The sequence below is a fragment of the Arachis ipaensis genome, chromosome B3 (assembly GCF_059453495.1).
Source record: "Arachis ipaensis isolate K30076 ecotype BB chromosome B3, ASM5945349v1, whole genome shotgun sequence".
NCBI classification, from domain to species: domain Eukaryota; kingdom Viridiplantae; phylum Streptophyta; class Magnoliopsida; order Fabales; family Fabaceae; genus Arachis; species Arachis ipaensis.
Genome location: NC_142438.1, coordinates 17,183,037 through 17,197,314, shown reverse-complemented (window position 1 = coordinate 17,197,314; position 14,278 = coordinate 17,183,037). Strand labels below are relative to the sequence as shown.

The following is a 14,278-nucleotide window of genomic DNA, read 5'->3' as shown; positions in this document are numbered from 1 at the left end:
ATTGTAAACCCCGGTTAAATTAGTAGATAATTAGTTAATAAATTATTTTTTAATAAGGAAGATTAGAAATGCGAATATTATATCAAAATAGGGTAGAGCTCATCGAAACGAGAATTTTGACACTAATTTCGAAGAAAACGGTCCAAGAATGGACCGAAAGGACCGAACCGGTTGAACCGGACCCGAACCGGGCTGTCGGTTCAACCGAACCAGCCCTATTAAATGAACCCAGCTTTGTCTTCTCCCTCATTACTGCAGCAACGAAGCTTTCAGCTTCCAGGGAGAAGAGAAACGAGAAATATCCCATAACCCCAACGTAAATTTCCGATCCCCGTAACTTCTCCGTCCGAGCTCCAATCGCCGCACCGTTTGCGGCCACGCGTTCACCGCGTCGAGCTCTACATTTCTATTGGAACAATTTCATAGGTAACTTGTTTAATCACTCTCAGCTTCATCTTCCCCCAATTTTCGAATTTTAAGTGGGAATATTGAATTTCTTTGATTTCTGATGTTTTAGGATCCAATTAGCTTGAGAGAAACGTTCACTCTTGCTTATGTGAAGCTTGGGTAAGGTGAGGATACGATAATTCTATTTTAATTTCATTAAATTTGAGCTTTGAGTATTAAATTGGGTATATGTGTATTATGAATGTGTATTAGGTTGAAAATAAATAATTGGAGCTTGAAATTGTGAATACTGGAACTTGGAGGAAGCGGATTAGTTGAGTTTTGAGGGGCTGTCTTGGTTTTGAATAAATAGCTTTGGTTGTTACGTGGAAATCGGCTAAGGTATGGTTTAGGTTTCTTGCATTTAATATATAATGTTCTGTGAAAACTTAGGCTAAACGGCCATAGGATAAGTTGGAATGCAGGTGTATGTTTAATGTTTAGTAATTTGTTGATGAATATATTTGGTTGAAGTTTATTGGATAATTAGTTATTAATCTTGGATGGTGAATGTTATTGTTGATGAACATGGTTGGTTTAGTGCTAATGATTTGGTGAATTATTGATTTGAGATATTATGTGTTAGAAGGCTAGGGTTAGTGAACTATGATCCTTAGTTGAATTTTGGTTGTTGGATTTGAATATTGTATGAATATAATTGTTAATCTGAAGTAGATTTATTGTGGTGATTGTTATGATGATGAGGAAGGGTATGTTGAATTGAAAAGAAAGCAGGTTTGGACCCGAAAAGGGTGGCAAAGTCCGAGTTTTAGAGGAGATGCTGCCGAAATTTTATAAAAAATTAGAGATTTTGTTTAGATGATTATTTAAAAGAGATTTAGATTTAAATGTTATATGGTTTGATTTTGAGTTATTAAGAAAGTGAGTATGTTTTAAGTTTGAAGTTTGATTCTTAGAAAAGAATGAATTATGTTTTGAATTGAAACTATTGATGGACGGAATGGGAGGTGTGATAATGAAGGATAAGGATTGAATATGTTTAATGTATGATGATGAATGAGATGCAATTGAGAATGATGTGGATGTTGAGGAATTATAATTGAATTATTTATATGGCTTATGAATTTGAATAATCTGAGATACGAGATTCCCTGGATTAAGTGTCGTGGCTTGCCACCACGTGTACCAGGTTGAAAACTCGATACTCTATTGACCCTACGACGTAAGTGTGACCGGGCACTATATAAATTCCCGAGAATGTTACCCCCATTGAGCAATATTGATTATTTGAGAAAAATCTATGCATAGACTCTTGGGGATGCACGTCGGGGGACAGTCTAAGGACAATTCAGACTTGTCGGGTTGGCTGGATAACCGACAGATGAGCCTCATCAGCCATAGGACAGGCATGCATCATATGCATATTACTTGAATTACTTGCTTGTGCTCTAATTGGGTGTGTCTATCTGTATTTGCCATGCTAAATGTGTATTTGTTACCTGCAGTAGTTGTAACTTTCTTGTGTTTGCCTTTATTTGTTTCTTTGTCTGTGAAAATGCATGATGGAATTGGAGGTATGGAGGAATGGCAGTATAGGACTTAGATTTAAGGTTAAGTTAAGTTAGGATTAAATATTTTTAGGAAACCACCTTTTATGGCTTCTGTTTAATACTTTAAGCTCTACAATCTGAGTGTCGGCGTTCTAGGATTGCCTCTGGCATTCCCAGGACCTTATATATTATGTGTGTGGCACCTTTACCATACTGAGAACCTCCGGTTCTCATTCCATACTATGTTGTTGTTTTTCAGATGCAGGTCGGGAGCCATCTCGTTAGGCGTCTGGACTCTTAAAGCGGAGGGGTTACTGGATAGTGTTGTTGTATAGTTTTGTTGTACAGTGATGTATATATATGTACTTAGCTTTCTCTCCTTATAACTTGTCCTTTTTGATCCTCTTAGAGGTTTATGGAGAGGCAGGATTGTGTGTATGTACTTTTGGGTTTTGGATATGTATGTATATATGTGTAAATATTTTCCGGCCAGTCTTGACTTCACAGGCTGAGTTGGGAGCTTGTTATTTTGTATCTTTGGCACTCTATTCCTACTTCTGTTATCTTATGTTTGACAGTTACGGTTTTCTTAGCATGCAAGTTAACTCGTTCCTTGAGCGTTGCGCTTTTATCTCACGATTTTTATTTCCCCTATCCTTCAAGGCTCCTAGTATATTATAACTCTTCTGCTATTATATATACTTATTTTATTTTAGAGGTCGTAATACCACATCACCTCTGTTTTACAACTTAAGCGTAAAGCTTTGTGTGGTAGGGTGTTACACTAATGATCAAATGCTCTCTATCGCCTTGCCGTTATAGAGTCAGAGACGAAAGATACCTGGACCTGATTTCTGAAGCTGCTAATTCATGATTTCGGGTATGAGACAATTGACAGAGCAACCTTCATGTCTGATCAGCAGAAGATAAACAATAATTGTGTTAAATTGAATTCTTTGACTCAATTAATTCTAACTAATAACATACTTATGCATGAACAATTTTACCTCCTTTGTTAGGGTTTACTGCCCGCTTTTGATGAAATAATCCCAGGTGTAGATCACAGATTTTGCGTACGCCATCTCTATAGCAACTTTAGAAAAAAGTTTTCGAGACTGCACTTGAAGCAATTGATGTGGAGGTGTGCAAAGGCTACACACTGGAAGGATTGGGAGAGAGACATGGCAGTGGTCCGAACGGTCAATGTGGATGCTCACAGGCATCTCAATTCTATTCCTCCTAGATTTTGGAGCAGGTCCAAGTTTAACTTCCATTCCAAATACAATACTCTTGTAAACAATATATGTGAAAGCTTTAATGGTGCAATATTAGAGTCTAGGAAAAAGTCCATTATTACTATGCTAGAAGAAATTAGGGTGTACTTGATGAGTAGATGTGCTGTTAATAGAAAAAGAATTCAAAAGTTCAATGGAATAATTTTACCTCGAATTAGGAAGAAGATAGAGAGAAGAGGTAGGTCAGCCGGTAAGTGGAGGCCTTACTGGTCTGCTGCACAGACATATGAGGTTGTAAATGGGTTGAGCAAATATGCTGTTGATTTATCTCTTCGTGAGTGTTCTTGTAGGAAATGGCAGCTAAGTGGAATTCCATGCACACATGCCATCAGCTGCATCAACTTCAAGGGTCTTGATATGGATTCATATGTGGATAACTGCTACAAGAGAGAGGCCTATGTCAAGTGCTATGATTCGATAATCAACCCTCTCAATGGTCCAGATCTGTGGGAGCACACTAACTTTGATGATGTCATGCCACCACCCTATCGGAAGCCTAGTCATAGACCAGTAAAGAAGAGGAAGAGAGGACCTGATGAATCAGAGGCTAGAAGCCAGACTCACTTGTCTAGGAGGGGGCAGATCTAGAGGTGCTCAAACTGTGGTGTATCAGGTCACAAGAGAGGAAGATGCAGCAACCCACCCCCTCCCTGTAAGTTGATTTCACCATATGTATATTAGGGTTTTATTGAAATGTTTTTGCTACATGTAATTTGCATCATTCTTGTTGTATTGCAGGCCCAACCACCTAAACAATCTGCTGTGAAGAAAACTAATGGAAAAAGGAAGAGATCAATTTCACAACCTGCTGTGCAATCTGCTACCAGAGGGAGGAAGAGGTCCAATCCGCAAGAAAATCATCATCACAGCCCCAACTAGCCACCAGCACAATACCCATAATCAGGTCCAAGTCATCCCAACCCATCCCCAAGCCCACAACACATGCATCTAGGCCCAACACAACATCAGCAGCTACTCCCCAGTAAAGGTCCAAGATGAAGCCCATCAGAAGCTCAACACAACCACCACCAGTTGCCAAGGAGAAGGGTACATCCAGCTCAAGCCAACTAGTTATGAACAAAGTCTCCTTCAGTCAACATTGCACTACATGTTTTTCCAAGAAAGTTGAGGCTGATGGCAAAACTGCCTCCAAGAGCTTGGAAAAAACTTTAAGAATTTTTAGCTCCTAATTAAGTTGTTAGCTTCTTAATGTAGAGCTAAGTTGATTATACTCTATATTTGTGAGATTTCATTTTGGTTGCAACTTATTACATACTGTTTATGCTTAATGTTGTGTAAAAGTAAACAAAGTTACTCTTGGTTTGTTCTTGGTCCAACTGTCATCTAAGAAAACAATGACACATATGCTTGTTAATGAATCAGGTCACATAGTTATGTTTTAATGTATCTGCTTCTGGTTTCATTCTGATGTTGAGCAAGTATTGCATACTGCATATTATGCATTATTAAATCAGGTCATAGTTTACCATTTATGTTGACACAATTCTTCAATCATAATTTTAGGCAACCAGATCCAGTTTCATTACCAATTTCTTATGAAATTACAGACACACACCATCACTTACATACACATAGACTAACCTACAAAAATCAATTTTATTAACACAAATTCTATCCAGCCACAGTAGTAGATTTTAATTACATAAAGTAGATTTCAAAGCCTAAGTACATCCTAACTAAAATTGCCCTATTTTCTACCCTACTTTCATCAACCCATTTTCAAAGGCAACAAATAAGGTAAACCCTACTTGTGATTCAACAAAACTTGCAGCCAGAAAAATAAACAACTAACCCACCCAACCATGTCCAACACTGCAACAACCTTCAACTTCCACTCAGATGCCTTCACGTTTGCTCTCAGGACTACAACTTTCCTCTTCAACCTTGCAACCTGCGAATTTTCAGTTTCAGTTTCTGGGTCTGCCCAATGAAAAAACTGACACTCTTTTTTAACCTACAGGATCCCACCATAGTCAGTGTCCAGAAACAAAGCGTTAACATCAGCTGAGAACAAAAATACATAAACGCACCTCATAGTAGACGCAGCCCCAAAATCGTCGACCTGGGTTATCTTTCGTTCCCGAAATTCGCAGCACCGACCTCTCACTATGCCCACAAAAAAGCCCCCTCTTCTATGCAGATCCTCTGGTCCGAGATGACCTTGAGCTCTTCGAAGCCATAGCTGCACTGGAACCCTAGCACACGCTTTATGATTTTGGTTTGGGGGTGAGCTTTTTAATTAAACCCCAATTAATAAAAAAATACTTAATTTTTTTAATCATTAAATGGTTTAACTACCGGTAATAACCTCAAGGATAAATGTGTTCGAAAAATTTCGTTGATGAAGGGGAGGATGATTTTAAAGTGTTTGTAAAGGTTGAAAATGATTTTAATAACAAAAAAATGTCAGAGACGAAAAAAATTACTTATCTCTATCTATTAATAATAATCTTAACATATATTCCAATATATATCATTCGAATCCTATAATTATACTTGCAAATTGACCACAAGTGTATTTGGAGCTTACGTTGATTGATTCCATTTCTTTGTCAACATCCATCCGTTTCAGGAATACTGTCAATCAAAAAATTAAATTAAAATTGTATAATTAAATACAGATTATTAAATTAGAAGTTCATATAGTCACCAAAAAAATTAGAAGTTCATGTAATAATAAGTATTATGGATTATGAATTAGCAGTTAACACTTGCGATTGAGAAGGATCAACCACAATCATGCCTATATAGAATATAAGATAGGAAAAATTTTAAGTGTACCGGGAATACTGGTGTGCCAGTTGTTTTAATCGTTGATTTTAATTAATATATATTATATATATTTTTTATAATTCAGATCAACGATTAAAACAATTGAAACAGTGGTATTTCCGGTACACTTGAAACTCTTTCTATAAGATATACTTAAAAGAAACATGTATCGGATGGTGAAAAAATAATAATAGTATTACACGAAAAGAATAATTATTGATAAATGAACTACTTCACATTTTTTAACAATATCAATGGTCAAACATACTTTCATCTCATTCCATGCACTTTTTTCACGTTTTTGTATAGTATTGCAACCTTTCTATAAATAGAAGCTAATTAATAAGTACAAGAAATAACGAAGCATTATAACAGTTGGAAAAATAATTATTTTTATTATGGCCAGTAGTATACAAAGATGCTTCGAAAATCGGACATCATATCATTACAACAGTGCAAGGGAATGAAGTTGAATACCTTGTTGACCAGATCAGAGTTCTCTTGAATTGAAGCTCTAGAAGATTCAAAATGTGAATTATGGTTGGATTGACTTTGGTTTTCTAGCCTCTGAAATTTTCATATAAGATGGTGGCGGTTTACCAAAACCCTGCCAAGTCCACTGCTTCTCACAACTTGTCTTGCTCTTTTATGGATCCACATGCACACATACACCTAACATTGTAGTTGTTGCATTTTCTATTTTACATTAAATGTTTGAAACGCCTGCAATTGTAAAAAATGTTACCTGTATATATAAAATCTGTGAGATATTTTATCGTTTGTAGATCGTATGATTTTGTTGCCAAGAGATGGAAATCACTTAATCTATCAAAATAGGTTTAAAAAAGAGGGTAAGAAGAAAAAGACAAAGCAAATGGCAACAACAAAAGACAGAGAAACACATTGCTCTAAATGGTGGCCACCTTGGTTCCCTATGCTTCATTGTCCATAGACCATAGGAATCAACAACTAAAGCAAATAATAGAGAACAAATTTTGGGCACTTAGGAAAGGGATTAAAACCAAGGCAACCAACTGGGACCTGCCATTCCCCATTCCTTTTTAAATCCCAATTCAATTTCTTTTTCTTCTTCACCGGAGAGGTAAAAAAGTGTTCCATTTTTAAAGGGCTACCAACAAATGTTGTTTGGTCTATGGTTGAATAAGGCCAGAACATCATCTATCAAACTTTATGTCCAAAATCCGTGTTGGATTGTTTCTAAATTCATTTGTAGAGTTGATCAAGTACGAATTGATTATAACGTAGAGTCATTTGTGGAGGATAATTTTTTTTAAATAAATATGAAAATAAGTTTTAAGAAAATTACTTCTCTTAGAATTTACTCTTATTTAAATAAAACTATTAATATATAAAAACTACAAATGATCTAAATTGATCCATTATATTTTCAGGACAATTTTTTTTATTTTTGTATCTATTTTGAAACGAAAGACAATAATAGACAAAAAATTTGAAAAGATAGCCACAGATTTTTTTTATGAGTTTTTTTTTGTCCATAGATATTTTTTGTTATTCCACTATTATCCCTTCTTATTTTCTCTAATTTGAGCTTCTTTTATACAACATCGTTGATAGAAAGGTGCTCTTTTCTCCCTGCCCTTTCAATTTTCTATTTCTGTTCTTCTTTTTTCTCTCTTTTTTCTCAAGTACTCTTTTCTTTTTGTAGAGAATTTCTTACTTGACTTAATAATTCCTTCTTTCTTGATGTTTATCCTCTTTTTTATGAGATACTGCAGGTTTACTCAATGGAAGTTTAATTCACTCTTCTAGTTATGTTATTTTGTTTATTCTTAATTTTGTTATTTCAGTATCATTTTTAACTTGTTGATTCACAAACCAATTCTTCTTGTAATCTCTTGTACTTTTACATATTCTCCTTCTCTGTTAAATTAGTTATACGAGGCAAAAAAATTTAGAATCATATGACTATTTTAGTCGTACATAATATTTTAATTTTATCTATATATATCCAAATATAATACAGGACATTATATTAGTATTTTGTACATTGCATCTAAACATAATATATAAAAAAATAATTTTTAGTGTTTTTATTCTATTATCTCTATTTTAATGTCATATTGTATTATGTCCATAAAAACAAACACAAATTAAGTATGAAACACATTGAAAAAAAAATCATTCATTCATAACAAATCTAACAGAATTTACATTTCTAACTACAACACTACCATCGCTACAAATGATATTATTATTGTTTACTACAATTTCTACCACTCACATTGCTTTCCACCAACTCCTTCAGATCCAAACCACCATTACTACTAGAAGCTGTCTCTGACCCAAAATTACCAAAAACCCCTTCACCCCATGAGTCACACTCATTCCTTCTAATTGTGATCCAGTTCCCATCATCATCATCATCATTCCATGATGCCCAACATGATTCCTCTGAACACAAACCCAACATTCTAACCCTGTCAGGTGGCAAATCCCCAAGGCTTGTTGTTCTTGTTGTGTGAGAACCTTCTTCCACACAGCTCCAAAACCCATGCTCAAGAATACTTGTTGGCGATGTTGAATTTGATTCCACCTTGGAATTGAATTCTCCGAGAAAAGGATGATTAAGAAGTTGAGTAGCGGTACACCTCTCTTCTGGATTCCACCTTAGACACTTCCCCAAGAAATCCTTACCTTCTTCAGATAGAAACCATGGAATCTCAGGAACTTCACCGGAATATGCAATGTGATAAAGAACACAAAATGGGTCCAACAAATTAGGCCACGCTGCTTCACCTTTAGCCATTTCAATTATGGTGCACCCAAGTGACCAAATATCACTAGCACACCCTTGATCCTCTCCCCGAACCGCTTCCGGCGCCATCAACATCGGAGTGCCGCTGATTCGCGGATCGACGACACTCTTGGCGCATCCCAAGTCACCAATCTTGGCGCCTTCGGTGCCAATTAAGATGTTGGAACATTTTATGTCACAATGTACCAACCCTTTAGAGTGTATATACTCTAGCCCCTGCACAATTTGCCTTGTGTAGGTCTTAATTTTTGCCTCATCGAGCCGGCCGCCGTGCCGGTTAATTTCCGAGGAAAGGGTTCCGAATGGCATGTACTCCATGAAGAGATTGTAGTAGAGCTTGTTGTTCTCCATGGTTATGTCACTCCCTTTGAAATTAACCACATAAGGAGAGCATAGAGAAGATAAAATCCTCTGTTCTCTTTGTAAAGATTCTGAATTGCATAGCTCCGATGATTTCACGGCGAATACACGGCAGCCGTCACGGCGGGTGGCTATAGATACGGTGCCTGAGGATCCATGGCCTATAGTGTGTCCTCTACTCCACTCCATATTTGGCAAGAAATTTGGAATGAAGAATATAAGAAAAGGACTAAGAATATTATGGTGAATAATGCAGAGTCCTATAGTTTGTTATTTATATATACATGTGTGTAATTCCGATGTGAGACTTTGGTTTTTGAAAAAGGTTCTCTTTATTGGTTGGCTACTTAATTTGGTTGGCGCTAACTCTCTATCCATTTCTCTCTTTCCCTCTCTCCCTCTCTTAAGAGTTGACAATTCCTCAACTCAAGTCTGTCTAGAAAACGTGTCCAAATTTGGATGGTTCAGGTTTTTCCGTCGGCAATAGTTTTGTGCTTGACACGTGGCAAAAAAGGGTTGCTTATTTTATGATTGAAGCTTAAGAGTGTGCTGAGTGCAAGATACAAATAGTTGAGATGCCATTCAAAGAGTATAGTATATCCTTTGTTTTGTATCATAGCTAACTAAGACTTAGGAAAATTATAATATGGGGGTCTTAGGGGGCAAGTTGATTTGGTGAGTTTAAGTGTTGAACCACCGAAATTGGTTGAACATTAGTATCAATTTTGTTCACGTTATTATGCTAGATCCTATAAAGGGGTTGAATTTTTTTAATTTGACTGTGCATATGTGTGAACACACAAACTTGACAAATTACAAGTCCTATAGGGTGATGAAATAGTAAAAGTCAACTTAGGTTTAGAAGTCAAAACTAGAAAGAGAAAAATTCATTATTTTGTTTTGCCTCCTTCTAAGTTCTTTTAATGTTTTTGAGAAGACCGGTATTTCATGGATCGGTCCACTGTTTTGATGGACTACTTTATCAATATCTTTGAGGGTTCATAACATTATTTTTCCGTCCTAGTGTGATTGGTGAAATATTGAATGGATTCCAAAAGTGTGGTATCGATTATTGGGGTATGGGGATGAAATATTTGGCATGAGAAATGGATATCTCTCCTAATTGAAACAAGAAAAGGGTGAAGGGTCATAGCCCCTCGTAGCAATGAAACGTGAAACTATTGGTTAATGTTTAAAATGATTCTTAAAAAATTTCGTCTAGTTAATTATGGTGTCGATTAGATATTGAAATATGTGCGAGATAAAATTTGCCACATCTATTAATATAAAATAGGAGAGTAGTAGAGTGGTCTATGAGCGATAAGTGGAGCGTTCTATGCCCGACACGTAAAACTGTGTGTGATTGACAAGTATTTGCTCTTAAAGTTGGACGCTTCTCAAATAAAGAAGTAATTAGGCGGGATTTTGATTCAAATTCAAATTGGAAATGATTTTATTCCAGGACTTGCAGTTGCATTTTTATTATTAATAAGAAGAGAAGATAAGAGAGAGCGCTGCAAGTTTTGAAAGGAGGAGTAGTTGGCACCAACAAGGGAAAGACTTCCTCTTTCGACGTCGCAGAGAAGAGAAGAAGAAAACAACGGTGAAGAAACAAAGAACGACGAAAGAAAGAGAAGAGGGTGGCGACGACAGCGACTATCACAGAGAAGGATGTTAGATCGACAGAAAAAAGAAGAGAAATGAGGCGACGGCGGTGATGGATGCCACCGCCGCTATTGGATTCGTAGAACCGTGTCCATTTACCTATCAAGAGGCATTCTGCAGAGTGATTCATTTGAGGTTAGTTGTGTAACGTTTAAATGCATATTTTAAAAATAAGATCATTACTTAATTTCTTCTATCCCTCTCTTTCTCTCTTTTCCTCTGTGATTGAGGCAGATGTGGAGTATACACAAATCAATTTGTGGCTCAAAATACCTAGACATATCACCAGTGAAAAAGTAGGAGAAATTCACTGGTGATGGAAGCAGTAACTGACAGAGAAGATAGAGAATGTGTATTTTCGACCTGCAGAAAGTCCTAGCCCTAACCTTGCACACTTTGCCCTTCTTCAGAGATGGTGTCAAGTTTTAGATGGAATAAATTGAAAAAGCTAAATCAGCTCTGGCTAAGAATGAGGCTGGGCTTTCAAAATTGATAAAAGAAGAAAGCACACTTAAAGATATTGTGCAATAGCTAAGTGGCATCCTTTTTCTTTCATGCTACTCATGACTGACTCTGAACTTGAATGTAATGAAAAACGGCTGCCAGATGCACCAGACAGGACACCGGCTGCCAATATTAAAGGTAGCTGAAGCATTGCATTTTTAGGTACTTCTTTTCTTTGTTATTTATTGTTCTTTCTACTTTTAAATGATCCCACTATATATTAAGCTTCTCAATAACTAAGTAGAATATTATTTTGATGGACACCAATATACGTACTGTCTAAGTCTCTAAGACATTAACTGTAGACGAACTGCTTTATTTAAAGGAGGAGTTTTGTTTCAAATTCTTTTTATATACTTGGTTAAGATGATGGTGTTTGCCATCTCACAAATTTGACATGGTCAGGCCTCGATGAAAAACGCAACAAATGCTATGGAGTCACGCATTTTTGACTTTTTTGGATCAGTAAGTTCTCTATGATTTAACTATACCAATGCTTCCATACATTATATAAATAGCATTTACACCAATAGTGCTCACTGATTAAAATGAATTTGGGTTGCAGCTTAATGCATTGCAATATAGAAGGATGGATTTTGATGAGTTTCGTACAGCTACACTCAGTGTTCATCAACTTGAAGCACTTGATAGGTGGGAGCAACATGCACGGTTTTCCTATAAGCATTTTGAAAAGGACGGAAACAAATCTATAATCATTGAGGAACTAGCTTTGGTATACTTAATTTGACTATGGCCATAGCTTATGCATACATAACTTTATACAAATAATGTGAACATACTGATAATTTTACAAGTCATAATATTTACTGTATAATATTTTATGGGGCAGTGGTTTTGTATTTTGAATCTGCTTTGTAAGTTTATACATGTTATGAATTGTGATCTATTTCTTTATGCATGTAAATTGATAGATTCTTCAATCGGTGGGCTTGGTAGTGGATATGTATATAGTGATAAAGTATAAAGTAAGGAATTGAAATTAACTTTTGTTAATGTTTCTATTTAGTCTATTTGATGTATTTCATGAACATAAATTAGTGAATTAATTTGAATTCTAAATTCTGCAGGAGTATGCATAAAGTATAATAGATCCAGTAGCTAAATCAAGAATATAGTAGTCAAATAATTTTAGAGAGATTTATTAATCCTATTTTAGGACATAGTTAGGGACTTATCCGTCCTTATTTTAAAAAATCATTTTTATCTAACATACACACTTGACACGTCAGTCGATTATCGTTTTGCAACCAATTATAGAGAATTATTAATTTAATTTTTTAATAGGTGACGAGGGCCAACAATATTTTGGGATGTTGAGCAATGATAGAGCCTTACACAATTCAAGGAGGACAATTATAGAGAATTATTAATTTAATTTTTTAATAGGTGACGAGGGCTAACAATATTTTGGGATGTTGAGCAATGATAGAGCCTTACACAATTCAAGGAGGACAATAATCCCTCCTAAACTTTAATTTTTTTTATAAATTATATATAAATTTTTATTTTAGCCCTTTTAAATTTTTTATTTTAATCTCTTTTTATTGTGAAATCAATTTTTAGTCTTTCTCTAAAACTTATCCTGACTCAGTCTCTGATGATCACATAGCGCAATGTTTCACGGACAATGATTAAATTTAAATAGCCAGAATGAGTATAAAAGTATTCGCTCGTTTGATAAATTTTTATTGGTCCACTTAATACAAGGCAATTAATCATCAAATATGATAGTCTTTTTTTTAGTATGATCATACATAGTATCAATAATTAACATTACAAAATTTTTATTATTATATATTTTTTAAAAGATATTAAATTTTATTGATGCAAATAAAAGAATGATGTTTATTGGTGGAGACTACAAAAGAAGAAATAGGGTAGTGCATCCAAGGTTACATTAATAAGAAATGTAAAAAGATGAAATATTCAATTGAGAAAGAAAGAACGAAGAGTGTGTGGCTGAGAATTGTTACAGCCTTTCAAGTTCTTGGAGTAGCTTGACCGAAGAAGAAAGGATCTCTACTGGAGCTCCTCGATCACTTTCAAGGACCCAAGAATTGCGATTTATCCATATATTCTAGAGAAGAATTACAAGATGGAGACTTAGATGGATTGAATTTGTCTCTGCCTTGATGATGAGCGGATATTTTATACGCTTTTTGGCATCATTTTCATATAGTTTTTAGCATCTTTTATTTGAGTTTTATTATATTTTCATAGGTTTTAGTGCAAAATTCACATTTTTGGATTCTACTATGATTTTGTGTATTTTTATGCAATTTCAAGTATTTTCTGGCTGAAATTGAGGAGCTGAAACAAAAGTCTGATTCAGAGGCAGAGAAAACACTGCAGATACTGTCAGGATCTGACCTCCTTGTACTCGAAAGAGCTATTTTGGAGTTACAGAAGTTTAAATGGAGCGTTCTCAATGGCTATGGAAAGCTAACATTCAGGGATTTTCAGCAATGTATAATAGTCCATACTTTACTTCAGAATTGAAGGCCCAAAACTGGCGTTAAACGCCAGCCATCTACCCTATTCTGGCGTCCAGCGCCCACAAAAGAGTGACCAGTGTCCAACGCCCAAAAAGGTGCCCCTAACCAGCGTTCAACGCTCTAGAGCCCTACTAGCACATGGAGACCACTCAAGCTCAGCCCAAACACTCACTAAGTGGGTCCCAGAAGTAGATTTTTGCACTACAAGCCTAAGCCTATCTTATTTCTGTAATTCCTAGTTATTAGATTAGTATTTAAAGGAGAAGATCACACTGGTTTTAGGATCTTTGACCAATCATTGCCCACTTTTATTTTTCATTGTATTTTCTATCAGTATGAGTCTCTAAACCTCCTAGGTTAAAGGGAGGAGCTCTGCTGAGTTTTATGGAT

At 35.7% G+C, this 14,278-nt stretch overlaps 1 protein-coding gene, 1 long non-coding RNA gene and 1 pseudogene across 2 annotated transcripts; 1 reads left to right on the top strand and 2 right to left on the bottom strand.

Annotated features, from left to right (window-relative positions):
- Positions 1-3,139: 3,139 nt before the first annotated feature.
- On the top strand, positions 3,140-3,841 carry LOC110269584 (uncharacterized). Its single transcript, XM_021117533.2, has one exon. The coding sequence runs from the start codon at positions 3,140-3,142 to the stop codon at positions 3,839-3,841; it is 702 nt and encodes a 233-aa protein (XP_020973192.2).
- A 1,137-nt stretch (positions 3,842-4,978) lies between these two features.
- LOC148569932 (uncharacterized) lies at positions 4,979-6,641 on the bottom strand. The gene is made up of 4 exons (XR_015907132.1): positions 6,524-6,641; positions 5,805-5,851; positions 5,305-5,479; positions 4,979-5,228 (listed from the first exon to the last, which is right to left on the bottom strand). It is a non-coding gene; the product is annotated as an uncharacterized LOC148569932 (long non-coding RNA).
- A 1,578-nt stretch (positions 6,642-8,219) lies between these two features.
- Positions 8,220-9,542, bottom strand: LOC107634285 (mitogen-activated protein kinase kinase kinase 18 pseudogene; annotated as a pseudogene).
- Between the last annotated feature and the right edge of the window lie 4,736 nt (positions 9,543-14,278).